At 47.8% G+C, this 19293-nt stretch overlaps 1 protein-coding gene across 6 annotated transcripts in view; it reads right to left on the bottom strand.

Annotated features, from left to right (window-relative positions):
• Positions 1 to 19293, bottom strand: part of col17a1b (collagen, type XVII, alpha 1b) — a 257562-nt gene that overhangs the window by 188302 nt on the left and 49967 nt on the right. For 2 of the 6 annotated variants that reach the window (XM_068053209.1, XM_068053212.1), the window contains exon 1: positions 1873 to 2015. The exons of 1 other annotated variant lie outside the window; for it this stretch is intronic. Coding sequence is in view for 2 of the 5 variants with exons in the window: in XM_068053207.1 (XP_067909308.1) it covers positions 1679 to 1736 (58 nt within the window). In the remaining 3 variants the exon portion in view is untranslated. 3 more of the 6 variants (XM_068053207.1, XM_068053208.1, XM_068053210.1) reach the window with 2 other exon arrangements.

Genomic DNA, 19293 nt, shown 5'->3' with positions numbered 1-19293 from the left:
GCCAAGTATTCTCCGGAGGCAGCGAAGATGGAATGAATTGAGACGTCGCTCTTGGCTGACATACGTTGTCCAGGCCTCGCAGCCATAGAGCAAGGTACTGAGGACACAGGCTTGATACACTCGGACTTTTGTGTTCCGTGTCAGTGCGCCATTTTCCCACACTCTCTTGGCCAGTCTGGACATAGCAGTGGAAGCCTTTCCCATGCGCTTGTTGATTTCTGCATCTAGAGACAGGTTACTGGTGATAGTTGAGCCTAGGTAGGTGAACTCTTGAACCACTTCCAGAGCGTGGTCGCCAATATTGATGGATGGAGCATTTCTGATGTCCTGTCCCATGATGTTCGTTTTCTTGAGGCTGATGGTTAGGCCAAATTCGTTGCAGGCAGCCGCAAACCTGTTGATGAGACCTTGCAGACACTCTTCAGTGTGAGATTTTAAAGCAGCATTGTCAGTTAGATTTAATACTAGATTTAAATACTCCATTCACTGAATAACACATTAATAGGTTCACAGTATGATATAGTACAAAAGGAGACCATTCGGCCCAACGTACCTATGCTGGCTCTCTGGTAGAGCTGTACGATTAGTCCCACTCCCCTCGTTCTTTCCCAATATTCCTGTAAATGTTTCCATTTCAAGTATTTATACAACTCCCTTTTAAAAGTGTTAAATCTGCTTCAATCACACTTTCAGGCAGCATACTGCAGATCATAACAACTTGCTGTGTAAAAGAATCTTTGTCCTCTGGCTCTTTTGCCTGCAACTTAAATCTGGGTCCTCTGGTTACTGAACCTCTCGCCAGTGGAAATAGTTTCTCCCTATTTTCTCTGTCAAAGGCTTTTAAGATTTTGAACACATAAGCACACAGGAAATATGAGCAGGAGTAGGCCATATGGCCCTGCCATTCAATAAGGTTATAGAATCATCGAACCCGAGAATGGTTACTACACAGGGGAACATGTCAGCTTTCTACAAGAGTAATTTAGCTAGTCCCACACCCCGCCCTTTCCCCACGGCCCGGCAAATCTTTTCTCTTCAGATAATTATCCAATTCCCTTTTAAAAGCCATGATTGAATCTACCTCCACCCCACTCTCAGGCAGTACATTCCAGATTCTAACCACTTGCTGCGTAAAAAAGTTTTTCCTCATGTCACCATTGGTTCTTTTGACGTTCAACTGAAATCGATGTCCTCTGGTTCTCGACCCTTCTGCCAATGGGAACAGTTCCTCCCCATCTACTCTGTCCACACCCTTCATGATTTGAACACCTCTATCAAATAACCTCTTAATTTTGTCTTCTCCAAGGAGAACAGCCCCAGCTTCTCCAATCTATCCACATAACTGAAGTTCCTCATCCCCGGAACCATTCTCATGAATCTTTTCTGCACCCTCTCTACTGCCGTCACATCCTTCCGAATGTGCGGTGCCAGAAATGGACACAATACTCCAGCTGAGGCCGAAACAATGTTTTATAAAGGTTCATCATAATTTCCTTGTTTTTGTACTCTACGCCCCTAATTATAAAGCCCAGGATCCCAAATGCCTTTTTAATCACTTTCTCACCCTGCCCTGAAAATGTCAACAATTTGTGCACCTGTACCCCCAGGACCCCCTGTTCCTGCACCCTCTTTAGAATTGTACCCTTTATTTTATATTGCTGCTCCTTGTTTTTCCTACCAAGATGTATCAATTCACATTTCTCTGCATCAAATTCCAACCCTCTGAGTGAAAACATTTCTCCTCATTTCAGTTCAAAATGACCGACTCCTTCTTCTGAAACTCTGACGCCATGTCCTTCATCAAGCAAAACAGTCTCTCAGCATCGATGCTATTGAGCCCTTCAAGAATTTTGCATGTTTCAATGGGATCACCTCTCAGTCTCGAAACTTCAGAGAATATAGTTCCATTCTGCTCAATCTCTCCTCATAGGACAGCCCTCTCTCCCAGGAATCAATCTAATTAACCTTTTGCATCCACTCTAAAGCAAGTATGTCCCTCCTTAGGTAAGGAGACCAAAAGTACACACAGTACTCCAGATGTGGTCACACCCAAGCCCTATATATAACACTCAATAAGTAAAACATTAATACTAGATTCAGATATCTCACTCACTGAGTAACACATTGACAATAAATTCATATACCTCACACAATGAGTAACACATCTACCAAATCTTTGTTTAAATTGGGAGTGTTTGATGGGACAGTGTAGAACAAAGAACAAAGAACAGTACAGCACAGGAACAGGCCACTCGGCCCTCCAAGCCTGCGCCGATCTTGATGCCTGCCTAAACTAAAACCTTCTGCACTTCCGGGGCCCATATCCCTCTATTCCCATTCTATTCATGTATTTGTCAAGATGCCTCTTAAACGTCGCTATCGTATCTGCTTCCACCACCTCCCCTGGCAGCAAGTTCCAGGCACTCACCACCCTCTGTGTAAAGAACTTGCCTCGCACATCCCCTCTAAACTTTGCCCCTCTCACCTTAAACCTATGTCCCCTTGTAAGTGACTCTTCCACCCAGGGAAAAAGCTTCTGACTATCCACTCTGTCCATGCCTCTCATAACTTTGTAAACCTCTATCATGTCGCCCCTCCACCTCCGTCGTTCCAGTGAAAACAACCCGGGTTTATCCAACCTCTCCTCATAGCTAATACCCTCCAGACCAGGCAACATCTTGTGAGGAAGCTTTACTCTGTAGCTAACATCGTGCTGTACCTGTCCTGGGAGTGTTTGATGGGGACAGTGTAGAGGGAGCTTAACTTTATATCTAACACATCCTTAGGCGAGATGTCAGGCTGTGTCCTGGATGGTAAAAGAACTACTCCGAAGGATTTCCTTGGTCAGAACAATCCAATGTTTTCTGGACACAGGGAGGTGAAGTACATTTATGACAGCAGGGTCTACCCCACTCTGCACTGTAGGAAGGGCTGGAGAGTCAGGAGGCAGTTCCCCCTAGATTAAATAATGGGGTAGAGTGATTTTATTGATTGGGATTTGATAATTGAATGTGTTATGGGTGGGGATGGGAAGTGAGTTTGGAGATTGGAATGTTTTGCCAACTATTAGTGAGAGTTCACCTGGTGCTGACTGTGTTGGAATGCAAGTAACACTCAGAGTGGGGATGGGTGTTCTGCTGTTGGACACCACTTCACGTGCCTGTGCAGGAGAGAACCTGATTCAATCTCCTTGCTGACTGAAACTATTTCCTTTCCTGAGCGAAACACAAAAGCTGCTCTTGCATTTTGCAACAAAGTCATTGAAAATGAATGTGCCGATTATCTGATATCCAATGTTGATGCACCATAAACTTTATTTCAAGTCTCCATTGTCCAGTCATCTCCATTGCTGCTTCTTGCCTATCTGAGTTGTCTTGTTGACTTTGGCAAGTTTCAGAGAGCCTGGGAAACCTGTACACCAGCACTTAAAGCCAGTATAAAATGCTAGTTAGACCACAGCTGGAGTACTGTGTACAGTTCTGGGCACCACACTATAGGAAGGATGTGATTGCACTGGAGAAGGTGCAGAGGAGATTCACCAGGATGTTGTCTGGTCTGGAGCATTTCAGCTATGAAGAGAGACTGGGAAGGCTAGGGTTGTTTTCCTTAGAGCAGAGAGGGCTGAGAGGGGACCTGATTGAGGTGTGCAAAATTATGAGGGGCATTGATAGGATAGATAGGAAGAAATGTTTTCCCTTAGCCGAGGGGTCAATACCAGGGGGCATAGATTTAAGGTAAGGTGCAGGAGGTTTAGAGGGGATTTGAGAAAAAGTTTTTTCACCCAGTGGGTGATTGGAATCTGGAACACACTGCCTGAAGGGGTGGTAGAGGCGGGAACCGTCACAACATTTAAGAAGTATTTAGATGAGCACTTGAAACGCCATAGCATACAAGGCTACAGGCCAAGTGCTGGAAAATGGGATCAGAATAGATAGGCTCGATGGCCAGCACAGACATGGTGGGCCGAAGGGCCTGTTTCTGTGCTGTATAACTGTATGCCTCTGACTAATAGAGGGTTAAATCTTCAGACAATTGCCTTTTTGCATATTTAAACTGCAAGATTTCTGGGTTTGGACCTAATTTGCATGACACAGTCCTGTACCCTGTGGGTATATCCATACTTGGTGAGACATCTTTTTGCTGGGTGGGACATTGATTGACTGAGCCACTGAGGGAACCCAGAGTCAGTGACATTTTTATCAAAAGTGTTAAACCATCTCTTGGCATAAACCTTCATTATGTTCCCAATTAAAACCTTCTGCATTGCTACACATAGTGCAATGGGATCTCCTAGGCTGCTCACACTTCAAGAGTTAAACCAAGTAACTCATAGAAAAGTAAAGACTCCACCCAGGCAAAAGATGGACTTTGGAACTGATTGGGATCTCAGTCCAATCTCATCTCCTTCATGAACATTTCTTTTAAGTCAATCAGTTTAATACAGTTCTGACTCACAGTGCGGCTGTGAGAGTTAATCCAGTGTGAGTCCACAGTGCGGCTGTGAACAGTTAATCCAGTGTGAGTTCACAGTGCGGCTGTGAGCGGTTAATCCAGTGTGAGTTCACAGTGCGGCTGTGAACAGTTAATCCAGTGTGAGTTCACAGTGCGGCTGTGAGCAGTTAATCCAGTGTGAGTTCACAGTGCGGCTGTGAACAGTTAATCCAGTGTGAGTTCACAGTGCGGCTGTGAACAGTTAATCCAGTGTGAGTCCACAGTGCGGCTGGGAACAGTTAATCCAGTGTAAGTTCACAGTGCGGCTGTGAACATTTAATCCAGTGTGAGTTCACAGTGCGGCTGTGAACAGTTAATCCAGTGTGAGTTCACAGTGCGGCTGCGAACAGTTAAACCAGAGTGCGTTCACAGTGCGGCTGCGAACAGTTAATCCAGTGTGAGTTCACAGTGCGGCTGTGAGCAGTTAATCCAGTGTGAGTTCACAGTGCGGCTGTGAACGGTTAATCCTGTGTGCGTTCACATTGCGGCTGCGAACGGTTAATCCAGTGTGAGTTCACAGTGCGGCTGGGAACAGTTAATCCAGTGTGAGTCCACAGTGCGGCTGTGAACGGTTAATCCAGTGTGAGTCCACAGTGCGGCTGGGAACAGTTAATCCAGTGTGAGTCCACAGTGCGGCTGGGAACAGTTAATCCAGTGTGAGTTCACAGTGCGGCTGTGAACAGTTAATCCAGTGTGAGTTCACAGTGCGGCTGTGAACATTTAATCCAGAGTGAGTTCACAGTGCGGCTGGGAACAGTTAATCCAGTGTGAGTTCACAGTGCGGCTGGGAACAGTTAAACCAGAGTGAGTTCACAGTGCGGCTGGGAACAGTTAAACCAGAGTGAGTTCACAGTGCGGCTGCGAACAGTTAAACCAGAGTGAGTTCACAGTGCGGCTGCGAACAGTTAAACCAGAGTGAGTTCACAGTGCGGCTGCGAACAGTTAATCCAGTGTGAGTTCACAGTGCGGCTGTGAGCAGTTAATCCAGTGTGAGTTCACAGTGCGGCTGTGAACGGTTAATCCAGTGTGCGTTCACATTGCGGCTGAGAACGGTTAATCCAGTGTGAGTTCACAGTGCGGCTGGGAACAGTTAATCCAGTGTGAGTCCACAGTGCGGCTGTGAACGGTTAATCCAGTGTGAGCCCACAGTGCGGCTGGGAACAGTTAATCCAGTGTGAGCCCACAGTGCGGCTGGGAACAGTTAATCCAGTGTGAGTCCACAGTGCGGCTGGGAACAGTTAATCCAGTGTGAGTTCACAGTGCGGCTGGGAACAGTTAATCCAGTGTGAGTTCACAGTGCGGCTGTGAACAGTTAATCCAGTGTGAGTTCACAGTGCGGCTGTGAACATTTAATCCAGAGTGAGTTCACAGTGCGGCTGGGAACAGTTAATCCAGTGTGAGTTCACAGTGCGGCTGGGAACAGTTAATCCAGTGTGAGTTCACAGTGCGGCTGGGAACAGTTAAACCAGAGTGAGTTCACAGTGCGGCTGGGAACAGTTAAACCAGAGTGAGTTCACAGTGCGGCTGCGAACAGTTAAACCAGAGTGAGTTCACAGTGCGGCTGCGAACAGTTAAACCAGAGTGAGTTCACAGTGCGGCTGCGAACAGTTAATCCAGTGTGAGTTCACAGTGCGGCTGTGAGCAGTTAATCCAGTGTGAGTTCACAGTGCGGCTGTGAGCAGTTAATCCAGAGCGAGTTCACAGTGCGGCTGTGAGCAGTTAATCCAGTGTGAGTTCACAGTGCGGCTGGGAACAGTTAATCCAGTGTGAGTTCACAGTGCAGCTGGGAACAGTTAAACCAGAGTGAGTTCACAGTGCGGCTGCGAACAGTTAAACCAGAGTGAGTTCACAGTGCGGCTGCGAACAGTTAAACCAGAGTGAGTTCACAGTGCGGCTGCGAACAGTTAATCCAGTGTGAGTTCACAGTGCGGCTGTGAGCAGTTAATCCAGTGTGAGTTCACAGTGCGGCTGTGAACAGTTAATCCAGAGTGAGTTCACAGTGCGGCTGTGAGCAGTTAATCCAGAGTGAGTTCACAGTGTGGCTGTGAGCAGTTAATCCAGTGTGAGTTCACAGTGCGGCTGTGAACAGTTAATCCAGTGTGAGTTCACAGTGCTGCTGCGAACAGTTAATCCAGAGTGAGTTCACAGTGCGGCTGTGAACAGTTAATCCAGAGTGAGTTCACAGTGCGGCTGTGAACAGTTAATCCAGTGTGAGTTCACAGTGCGGCTGCGAACAGTTAATCCAGTGTGAGTTCACAGTGCTGCTGCGAACAGTTAATCCAGAGTGAGTTCACAGTGCGGCTGTGAACAGTTAATCCAGAGTGAGTTCACAGTGCGGCTGTGAACAGTTAATCCAGTGTGAGTTCACAGTGCGGCTGTGAGCAGTTAATCCAGTGTGAGTTCACAGTGCGGCTGTGAGCAGTTAATCCAGTGTGAGTTCACAGTGTGGCTGTGAACAGTTAATCCAGTGTGAGTTCACAGTGCGGCTGCGAACAGTTAATCCAGTGTGAGTTCACAGTGCGGCTGTGAGCAGTTAATCCAGTGTGAGTTCACAGTGCGGCTGTGAACAGTTAATCCAGTGTGAGTTCACAGTGCGGCTGTGAACATTTAATCCAGTGTGACTTCACAGTGCGGCTGGGAACAGTTAATCCAGTGTGAGTTCACAGTGCGGCTGGGAACAGTTAAACCAGAGTGAGTTCACAGTGCGGCTGCGAACAGTTAAACCAGAGTGAGTTCACAGTGCGGCTGCGAACAGTTAAACCAGAGTGAGTTCACAGTGCGGCTGCGAACAGTTAATCCAGTGTGAGTTCACAGTGCGGCTGTGAGCAGTTAATCCAGTGTGAGTTCACAGTGCGGCTGTGAACAGTTAATCCAGAGTGAGTTCACAGTGCGGCTGTGAGCAGTTAATCCAGAGTGAGTTCACAGTGTGGCTGTGAGCAGTTAATCCAGTGTGAGTTCACAGTGCGGCTGTGAACAGTTAATCCAGTGTGAGTTCACAGTGCTGCTGCGAACAGTTAATCCAGAGTGAGTTCACAGTGCGGCTGTGAACAGTTAATCCAGAGTGAGTTCACAGTGCGGCTGTGAACAGTTAATCCAGTGTGAGTTCACAGTGCGGCTGCGAACAGTTAATCCAGTGTGAGTTCACAGTGCTGCTGCGAACAGTTAATCCAGAGTGAGTTCACAGTGCGGCTGTGAACAGTTAATCCAGAGTGAGTTCACAGTGCGGCTGTGAACAGTTAATCCAGTGTGAGTTCACAGTGCGGCTGTGAGCAGTTAATCCAGTGTGAGTTCACAGTGTGGCTGTGAACAGTTAATCCAGTGTGAGTTCACAGTGCGGCTGTGAGCAGTTAATCCAGTGTGAGTTCACAGTGTGGCTGTTAACAGTTAATCCAGTGTGAGTTCACAGTGCGGCTGTGAGCAGTTAATCCAGTGTGAGTTCACAGTGTGGCTGTGAGCAGTTAATCCAGTGTGAGTTCACAGTGTGGCTGTGAGAGTTAATCCAGTGTGAGTTCACAGTGCGGCTGTGAGAGTTAATCCAGTGTGAGTTCACAGTGCGGCTGTGAGCAGTTAATCCAGTGTGAGTTCACAGTGTGGCTGTGAACAGTTAATCCAGTGTGAGTTCACAGTGTGGCTGTGAACAGTTAATCCAGTGTGAGTTCACAGTGTGGCTGTGAGCAGTTAATCCAGTGTGAGTTCACAGTACGGCTGCGAGCAGTTAATCCAGTGTGAGTTCACAGTGCGGCTGCAGACAGTTCCCACTCACTGGGAGGAATTATAACCTGCAAGGGGGAGGGCGCGGGTCCGGAGGATTAAAGGAGGAAAAATTGCCGGCGTGATGGGAAGTTGACACGAACTCACTCAGTCTGCATTTAACTGGAGCATGTTTCGAGGCCTGTGGGTAACAGCCATGGGAAAGGTGGGTCCGCGATTTAAATTATTAAATGCATGGAGAGGCATTGGAGAAGCTGCAAAAGAGATTTACAAATATGAAATCAATCCTAAGTTTACACTAATCAGGAAAGGATGAACGTGCCAGAGCTTCACTCTCTCCAAAAGAGAGGCCCCTCCAGCCTGCTCCACCATTCAATAAGATCATGGCTGATCTGTGCATGTCACAAATTCCACACTCCCGTCAACCCCCAATAACCTTTGATTCCTGTGCCTAACAAGAATCTATCTACCTCCACTTTAAAAATATTCAATTTCCCCGCCTTCACCACCCTCTGAGGCAGAGAATTCCAAAGTCGCACCCTCAAAAACTCTCCTCATCTCTGTCCTAAAAGGGTGACCCCTAATTTTAAAACAGTGCCCCCTAGTTCTAGACTCAGCCACAAGAGGAAACATCCACATCCACCTTGTCAAGACTGTTCAGGATCTTATAAACTTCAATCAAGTCTCCCCTCACTCTTCTAAACTCCAGTGAAAACAAGCCCAGTCTGTCCAACCTTTCCTCAATAGACAACCCACTCATTCCAGGTATCAATCTATTAAACCTCCTCTGAACCGCCTCCAACGCATTCACATCCTTCCTTAAATAAGGAGACCAAAACTGCCCACAGTATTCGAGATGTGGTCTCACCAATGCCCTGTATAACTGAAGCATAACATCCTTACTATTATTTTCAATTCCTCTTGAAATAAAGGATAGCATTCCATTAGCCTTCTTTATTACTTGCTGTACCTGTATACTAACTCGGTGACTCATGTACTATAACACCGAGATCCCTCTGCACCTCGGAATTCTGCCGTCGTTCCCCGTTTAAATAATACTCTGCTTTTTTATTCTTCCTGCCAAAGTGAACAACTTCACACTTTCCCACATTATACTCCATCTGCCACATTTTTGCCCACTCACTCAACCTATCTATATCGGTCTGCAACCTCGTCATGTCCTCTTCACAACATACTTTCTTACCTATCTTTGTGTCATCTGCAAATTTAGCTACCAAGCTCCCCTCATCTAAGTCATTGATATAAATTGTAAAAAGTTGAGGCCCCAGCACAGACCCCTGCGGGACTCCATTCATCTCATCCTGCCAATCAGAAAAGGACCCATTTATGCATACACTCTGTTTTCTGCCAGCCAGCCAATCTTGTATCCATGCTAATATGTTAACCCCTACACCATGAGCTCCTACTTTGCGCAATAACCTTTTATGTGGCACCTTGTCAAATGCCTTCTGGAAATTCAAGTACAGTATATCAACAGGCTGCCCTTTATCCACAGCGCATGTTACTCCTTCAAAGAACTCCAATAAATTGGTTAAACATGATTTCCATTTCACAAAACCATGCTGATTATTCCCAATTACTTTGAGTTTTTCCAAGTGCCCAGCTATCGCCTCCTTAATGATTGATTCTAACACCTTCCCCACGACAGACGTCAAGCTAATTGGCCGATAGTTACCTGTTTTCTGCCTCCCTCCCCACACCCACTTCTTGAATCGAGGGGTTATATTTGATACTTTCCAGCCTGATAAACCTTTCCAGAATTATTAATGAAAAATTAACACCAACACATCTACTACCTCTTTTAAGACCCTAGGACGAAGCCCATCAGGACCCGGGTACTGGTCAGCCGGCAACTCCATCAGTTTGCTCAGTACTGCTTCCCTGGTGATTGTAATTTCAGCAAGTTCCTCTCTTCCTTTCACCTCCTGATTTACAGCACTCTGCCTGTTACAAAACTCTGACACACACCGAGGCCCATCACCCCACATTACACTAAAGTGTTGCTGGACCGGGAACTGATTTTAAAATTGTGTTCAAATTCCTCCCTGTCCTCCCCCCTCCCTAACTCTGTAATCTCCTCCAGCTCCTACAATCCTCTGAGATCTCTGCCCTCCTCCAATTCCGGCCTCTTGAGCATCCTCCAATTTTAATTTCTCTGCCATTGGCAGTCATGCTTTCAGCTGCCTGGGCCCTAAGCTCTGGAATTCCCTCCCTAAACCTCTCCGCCTCTTTACCTCACTTTTCTCCTTTAAGACACCCCTAAAAACCTAGTGCTTTGACCAAGCTCCTGTCTTAATGTCTCCTTATGTGGTCAGTGTTAAATTTTACTCTGATCCTCTGTAGCACTGTGGAATGTCCCACCACGTTAAAGGCACTATATAACTACAAGTTGTTGCAGGAGCACTGGCCGCCAGTTACCAGCCCTGCTTGAAAACTGTAGCAGGTGAGAAAAGGGCTGCAAATCATTTTGAGAGATTTTGGCCTCAATGGCACTCCCTTCTCATCAATAAAAGGGGAATTAGAGAAACTAAAAACATTGCTCTGTGTTGGAGACCGTGCCCTCACTGTTTGTGCTACATTTGGAACCTGTTTTCAATCACCAATACACCGCAGAGGGGTCTCCAAACTCTGAGGGAGAAACAAACTGCCCTGTTGTTACTTAGAGTAAGCAACCCTAAAGTGGCCCTTTAAGGAGTGGCTTGCTCACCACAGCAGCTGGGGAATGCGTCAGGGACAAAACTTTCTTTGAGAGACGTTACCAGGGCGTTGCCTGTTATTCACCCTGTGCAGGAATTACCAACCCCTTGGCTGCCTTTGTTAACACTGAGGCCCTTCTGAGAATGACTCAAATCTACAGGAAATGCAGAGGATGAAGGTTGAGCTGAGTAGCAAGTGTGTAGGCAGTGAGCAGGCAGTCCTAGGCAGCTTGCAAACTATCCAGCGCACGCTATCCCAGGAATAAAGCAATCGATCAGTGTCTTCTTATGAAAACGTGTGGGAATCATTCAGAAATCAGATGCCCCAGGAAGATCGGAAGGAAGGCGTTCCATTTCTATAGTGCCTTTCACAAACTCAGGATATGCCAAAGTGCTTCACAGTCATGGAAAGTCAATGTTGTAGTGTAGGAAACTCGGCAGCTAATTTCCACACAACAAGATCCCACAAATAGTAATGAGATAATGGCCATGTTTATTTTTATATATATATTTATATATATATATATATATATAAATATTTCTCCCTCAATCAACATTACACAAACTGGCTGCTGTGTTTCCTACACTACAACAGTGACTGCACTTCGAAAGTACCATTGGCTGTAAAGCATTTTGGCGCATTTGGTGGTTGTGAAAGGTGTTATTGAAATGTAAGTCTTTCTTTCTTACGTTGGTTGAGGGGTAAATATTGGCCCAGGGACACCAAGAAGAACTCCCCTGCTCTTCTTCAAAATAGTGGCCGTGGTATCTTTCACATCCATCTAAGAGAGTCTCATCCAAAAGACAGCACCATCAGTATTGCCCCTGCAAAAGTGCAGCACTCCCTCAGTATTTGCCCTCTGACAGTGCAGCACTCCCTCAGTACTTGCCCTCTGACAGTGCAGGGTTCCCTCAGTACTTTCCCTCTGACAGTGCAAGGTTCCCTCAGTACTTTCCCTCTGACAGTGCAAGGTTCCCTCAGTACTTTCCCTCTGACAGCGTAGGGTTCCCTCAGTACTTTCCCTCTGACAGTGCAAGGTTCCCTCAGTACTTTCCCTCTGACAGTGCAAGGTTCCCTCAGTACTTTCCCTCTGACAGTGCAAGGTTCCCTCAGTACTTTCCCTCTGACAGCGTCGGGTTCCCTCAGTACTTTCCCTCTGACAGTGCAAGGTTCCCTCAGTACTTTCCCTCTGACAGTGCAAGGTTCCCTCAGTACTTTCCCTCTGACAGTGCAGGGTTCCCTCAGTACTTGCCCTCTGACAGTGCAGGGTTCCCTCAGTACTTGCCCTCTGACAGTGCAGGGTTCCCTCAGTACTTGCCCTCTGACAGTGCAGGGTTCCCTCAGTACTTGCCCTCTGACAGTGCAGGGTTCCCTCAGTACTTGCCCTCTGACAGTGCAGGGTTCCCTCAGTACTTGCCCTCCGACAGCGTAGGGTTCCCTCAGTACTTGCCCTCTGACAGTGCAGGGTTCCCTCAGTACTTGCCCTCTGACAGTGCAGCACTCCCTCAGTACTTGCCCTCCGACAGTGCAGCACTCCCTCAGTACTTGCCCTCTGACAGCGTAGGGTTCCCTCAGTACTTTCCCTCTGACAGTGCAAGGTTCCCTCAGTACTTTCCCTCTGACAGCGTAGGGTTCCCTCAGTACTTTCCCTCTGACAGTGCAAGGTTCCCTCAGTACTTGCCCTCTGACAGTGCAGCACTCCCTCAGTACTTGCCCTACGACAGTGCAGCACTCCCTCAGTACTTGCCCTCTGGCCATGCAGGGTTCTCTCAGTACTGCCCCTCCATCTGCCCCAGTTTTGCCCACTCACTCAATCAATCCCTTTGCAATTTCCTGCTCCCACCTGCACAACTTACTGTCCCTCCTCAGTTGTATCGAGTTTTGGTCAGACTCCATCTGGAATTCCGTGTTCAATATATCATCTGTATATCTGAATATCCAACTCTCTTTTCCTCCATCCAAGTCAGTTTCCTGGGGAACATCACTTGTCACATCCCACCAATCCAGAGAACATACCCTTTACCCTCGCTCCCTGTCTCCTACCTCCCAATTACCAATCCATGTCATAAAGTTACCTCCAATTCCACACACTTTTAATTTTGCTAATAATCTCTTGTGCAGAATTTTATGAAATACCTTCTAGTCTGTCCATAAAGACAACATCCAATGATACTCCCCTAATCCACCATGATAGTGACCTCCTCAAAAAACTAGATTATTCAGACACATCCCACCCTTCACCAATTCATGCAACTCTGATCAGCTCATACCCGTCCAAGTGCTCAGTCACCCTGTCCCTGACGATAGATTCCAAAAACTTCCCCACACTGGTGTTAATTGTAATTACCAGCTTTCTCTTTCCCTCGTTGCCTCCAATCTAAAGGAACAATTCCCAATTCTAGGGAGCTTTGGAAAATTATGACTAAAGCATGTGCCATTTCCTCAACTAATTCTTTTAATACCCTGCAGTGGAAACCATCAGGTCCTGGATATTTCTCTCTCTTAAGTCCCATTACTTTCTCCATTATAAAAACAAGAAACGCTGGAAATACTCAGCAGGTCTGGCAGCATTGTGGAGAGAGAAGCAGAGTTAACGTTTCAGGTCAGTGACCCTTCTTCAGAACTAGCAAATATTAGAAATGTAAAAGGTTATAAGCAAGTAAAGCGGGGGTGGGGCAAGAGATAACAAAGGAGAAGGTGTAGATAGGGCAAGGTCACAGAATAGCTGACCAGAAGGTCGTGGAGCAAAGGCAAACAATATGTTAATGGTGTGTTGAAAGACAAAGCATTAGTACAGATAGGGTGTTAACGGACTGAAAACTGAACAGCAGCAAGTACAAACATGAAAAAAAACCGTGAGTAAGCAAACTGAACAAACTAAGAGGAAATAAAATAAAATAAACAAAAAAAATATATTTAAAAACTGAACTTATTTCTTCCTATCTTGACTCCATCTTTTCTCCGCTGGTCCAGTCTCTTCCCACCTCCATCCGTGACTCTTCTGATGCCCTATGTCATTTTGACAATTTCCAGTTTCCTGGCCCTAACCGCCTCCTCTTCACTATGGACGTCCAATCTCTCTACACCTCCATCCCCCACCAGTATGGTTTGAGGGCTCTCCACTTCTTCCTGGAACAGAGGCGCAACCAGTCCCCATCCACCACCATCCTCCTCCGCCTGGCTGAACTTGTTCTCACATTGAACAACTTCTCCTTCAACTCCACTCACTTCCTTCAAGTAAAAGGTGTTGCTATGGGTACCCGCATGGGTCCTAGTTATGCCTGTCTTTTTGTGGGATATGTCGAACGTTCCTTGTTAACTCTGCTTCTCTCTCCACAGATGCTGCCAGACCTGCTCAGTATTTCCAGCATTTCTTGTTTTTATTTCAGATTACCAACATCCGCAGTATTTTGCTTTTGTTCCTTGTTCCAGTCCGACTCAGGCCCCCTCCCCCAACTCTTTTTCCGGTACATTGATGACTGTAGCGGTGCCGTTTCCTGCTCCCGCCCCGAACTGGAAAACTTTATCAACTTTGCTTCTAATTTCCACCCTTCTCTCACCTTTACATGGTCCATCTCCGACACTTCACTTCCCTTCCTCGACTTCTCTGTCTCCATCTCTGGGGATAGGTTGTCGACTAATATCCATTATAAGCCCACCGACTCCCACAGCTACCTCGACTACACTTCTTCACACCCTACCTCCTGTAAGGACTCCATTCCATTCTCCCAGTTTCTCCGTCTCCGACGCATCTGCTCTGATGATGCTACCTTCCATGACGGTGCTTCTGATATGTCTTCCTTTTTCCACAACCGAGGATTCCCACCCCCCCACTGTGGTTGACAGGGCCCTCAACCGTGTCCGGCCCATTCCCCGCACCTCTACCCTCACCCCTTCCCCTCCCTCCCAGAACCGTGACAGGGTTCCCCTTGTCCTCACTTTCCACCCCATCAGCCTCCATATCCAAAGGATCACCCTCCACCATTTCCGCCACCTCCAGTGTGATGCCACTACCAAACGCAGCTTCCCCTCCCCTCCCAGTATTCTGAAGGGATTGTTCACTCCGTGACACCCTAGTCCACTCCTCCATTACCCCCACCACCTCGTCTCCTTCCCATGGCACCTTCCCCTGCAATCGCAGGAGGTGTAATACCTGCCCATTTACCTCCTCTCTCCTCACTATCCCAGGCCCCAAACACTCCTTTCAGGTGAAGCAGCGATTTACTTGTACTTCTTTCAATGTAGTATACCGTATTCGCTGCTAACAGTGTGGTCTCCTCTACAATGGGGAGACCAAACGCAGACTGGGTGACCGCTTTGCGGAACACCTCCGCTCAGTCCGCAAGCAGGACACTGAGCTTCTGGTTGTTTGCTATTTCAACACTCCCCCCTGCTCTCATGCTCACATCTCTGTCCTGGGATTGCTGCAGTGTTCCAGTGAACATCAACGCAAGCTCGAGGAACAGCATCTCATTTACCCAATCGGCACACTACAGCCTGCCGGACTGAACATTGAGTTCAATAATTTCAGAGCATGACGGGCCCCCCTTTTTACTTTTATTTTTAGTTATTTTTTTTCTTTTTCTTTTTTTTAAATATATATATTTTGTGTTTATTTTATTTCATCTTAGTTTGTTCAGTTTGCTTACCCACTTTTTTTTTTCATGTCTGTACTTGCGGCTGTTCAATTTTCAGCCCGTTAACACCCTATCTGTACTAATGCTTTGTCTTTCAACACACCATTAACATATTGTTTGCCTTTGCTCCATGACCTTCTGGTCAGCTATTCTGTGACCTTGTCCTATTTACACCTTCTCCTTTGTTATCTCTTGCCCTACCCCCGCTTTACTTGCTTACAACCTTTTACATTTCTAATATTTGCTAGTTCTGATGAAGGGTCACTGACCTGAAACGTTAACTCTGCTTCGCTCTCCACAGATGCTGCCAGACCTGCTGAGTATTTCCAGCATTTCTTGCTCTTACTTCAGATTTTCAGCATCCATAGTATTTTGCTTTTACTTTTTCCATTATCATTTTTAAAACATATATTAAATTCCATAAGCTCCTCCCCTTGATTTATTTTTAGGTTGCTGGTACTGATGGTGTTACCTGTAGATGGGGCAAAAATAATGGGGTCAATTGGCCCTCAAAACAACTACTTTTAACATTCAAAATACTTATGTAGAATATATTATCTTTAATGTCAAATACTGAATTTAAAATGCTGGTAAATGCACCTAAAAAGTCAGACGTTAAATTTTCTATGATCCCCATACTCCACCAGACATTATTAGAACTCCCCTTTCAGAAATCTCTCAATCCAACATTACAAAATAGCCCATTTGTGTACTTTCAATTTTTCCTTAAAATACAATGGCTCCTGTATATCAGTGTCAGCTCCTGTACACAGTGGGTAAAAGGGACGATTCACTCCTGTCTGGGACTGTACGGACTGTGTGTGTGTCTCAGGGTCAGCTCCTGTACACAGTGGGTAAAAGGGACGATTCACTCCTGTCTGGGACTGTACGGACTGTGTGTGTCTCAGTGTCAGCTCCTGTACATAGTGGGTAAAAGGGACGATTCACTCCTGTCTGGGACTGTACGGACTGTGTGTGTCTCAGTGTCAGCTCCTGTACACAGTGGGTAAAAAGGAACGATTCACTCCTGTCTGGGACTGTACGGACTGTGTGTGTCTCAGTGTCAGCTCCTGTACACAGTGGGTAAAAGGAACGATTCACTCCTGTCTGGGACTGTACGGACTGTGTGTATCTCAGTGTCAGCTCCTGTATATGTAATCACCTGATAAAAGTCACAGTGACTCGATAACTATGCTTCTCAGATTTCTGAGGGGCTGTGTGAATTATTGAGATATGCCTATGCTTTTATCTACATCATTCTGATTATTAATTTAAGATTCTTAGTTTCCGAACAATTAGTGCTGCTGCAAACATTTTAGTTTTGTTGTTAGAGACCTGGGTGTGGTGCAGACAGCTGTTAACAGGTGAATCATGAATTAAATTCAATACCTCCAGGGACTGCTTATACAACAGAGAGAAAGTTGAGTGATTAGTAGTTCAGTAAACATGCAGTTTTGAAAATTGCTCCCTGGTTTCCCTCCTTGTGTCTCTGTCCAATGCATCTAACCAGGAAAAGGTGAGACGGAGTGCATCCATCTCTCTCCACATTCCCAGGAATGTTTCAGGTGTGGATAGGGGACGACCACCTCCCACTGGACGGATTCCTGAAATTTTGATCAACTGACATCTGCAAGTGCTGCTGCATTTACCGTATGAAGGTTGGCTCTCCTTGAGCTGAGGATTTGTATTTGCTGTTTCGCACCAGCAGCTGTTGAGAAAACTTCCGAGGCAGGAGGCCTCCGTCACGACAAGAGGAGAGGGGAAACCGAGTGGGGGGGAGGGGGAAACCAAGGGGGGGAGAGAGAGGGAAAACTGAGTGGGGGGGGGAGGGGAAACCGAGTGGGGGAGGGGAAAACCAAGGGGGTGAGGGAGAGGGGAAACCGAAGTGAGGGGAGAGTGGAAACCGAGTGGGGGAGGGAGAGGGGAAACCGAAGTGGGGTGGAGGGGACAACCAAGGGGGGGAGAGAGGGAAAACTGAGTGGGGCGGAGAGAGTGGAAAACTGAGTGGGGGGAGGGGAAACCGAGTGGGGGAGGGGAAAACCAAGGGGGTGAGGGAGAGGGGAAACCGAGTGGCGGGAGGGGAAAACCAAGGGGGTGAGGGAGAGAGGGAAAACTGAGTGGGGGAGGGGGAAAGTAAGGGGGGGGGAAAGAGGGGAAACCGAGTGAGGGGAGCGGACAACCAAGGGGGTGAAGGAGAGGGGAAACCGAGTGGGGAGAGGGGAAAACCAAGGGGGGGGGGAGAGAGGGAAAACTGAGTGGGGGAGGGGGGCAACCAAGGGGGGGGGAGAGAGAGGGAAAAACTGAGTGGGGGGAGGGGAAACCGAGTGGGGGAGGGGAAAACCAAGGGGGTGAGGGAGAGGGGAAACCGAGTGAGGGAGAGTGGAAACCGAGTGGGGGAGGAGAGGGGAAACCGAGTGGGGGAGGGGGGACAACCAAGGGGTGGGAGAGAGGGAAAACTGAGTGGGCGGAGAGAGGGAAAACTGAGTGGGGGGAGGGGAAACCGAGTGGGGGAGGGGAGAAACCAAGGGGGTGAGGAGAGGGGAAACCGAGTGGTGGGGGGAGGGGAAAACCAAGGGGGTGAGGGAGAGAAGAGGGAAAACTGAGTGGGGGAGGGGGAAAGTAAGGGGGGGGAAAGAGGGGAAACCGAGTGAGGGGAGCGGACAACCAAGGGGGGTGAAGGAGAGGGGAAACCGAGTGGGGGAGGGGAAAACCAAGGGGGGGGAGAGAGGGAAAACTGAGTGGGGGATGGGGGCAACCAAGGGGGGGGAGAGAGGGAAAACCGAGTGGGGGAGTGGGGGCAACCAAGGGGGGGGGAAAGAGAGGGAAAACTAAGTGGGGGAGGGGGCAACAAAGGGGTGAGGGAGAGGGGAAAACTGAGTGGGGGAGGGGAAAACCAAGGGGGGGGAGAGAGGGAAAACTGAGTGGGGAAGGGGGCAACCAAGGGGGGTGAGGGAGAGAGAGAAAACCGAGGTGAGGGAGTGGGGGAAACCAAGGGGGGGGGGGGGAGAGAGGGAAAAACCGAGTGGGGGAGGGGGAAACCAAAGGGGGGAGAGAGGGAAAACCGAGTGGGGGAGGGGGAAACCAAGGGGGGGGAGAGAGGGAAAACCGAGTGGGGGAGAGGGAAAACCGAGTGGGGGAGAGGGGAAACCAAGGGGGGGGGGGGGAGAGAGGGAAAACTGAGTGGAGGAGGGGGCAACCAAGGGGGGGTGAGAGAGGAAACTGAGGGGGGGGGTGGGGTGTGAGGGAGAGGGGGAAACCGAGGGTGGAGAGGGGAAACGGTGGGGGGGTTTGTTTGACTCCACCACTAACTCATGGTAACTCAACTGTAATTGCAGCAATAACTAGTAGTAATACTGGTAACATTCAGATTATCTTTATAATCATCAGTAATACAATATCTCACTGATATATTTAACTGGTAGTAATAGGTGTAATGCCCCAATATCCTACCTGTAACTAATAGTTATCCTGTAACCTGCTGATATTTGCCCTGAAACCACAGCCACTGCACAGGGTGACGTCAGGTTCCCCATCAATGCCACGATTAACAGGCCCGATCTCTCTCCCCATCTCCTCGAACCCTGGTTAGGTCTCTGGGGTCAGTGTGAAGGTGACGATTCTGAACAGGGAGCCTCAGTCAGAGCCCATCTGTGATTGATTTCACATTAAAACCAGACAGTCCGGACTGACCTGAACCAACCTGAGAGAGCACACAGGGACAGAGGGTTGAGTGTTA

Source organism: Heterodontus francisci, chromosome 20 (genome assembly GCF_036365525.1).
Source record: "Heterodontus francisci isolate sHetFra1 chromosome 20, sHetFra1.hap1, whole genome shotgun sequence".
NCBI classification, from domain to species: domain Eukaryota; kingdom Metazoa; phylum Chordata; class Chondrichthyes; order Heterodontiformes; family Heterodontidae; genus Heterodontus; species Heterodontus francisci.
Note: the sequence above shows the minus strand (reverse complement) of the source record. Positions and strands in the feature narration are given on the sequence as shown.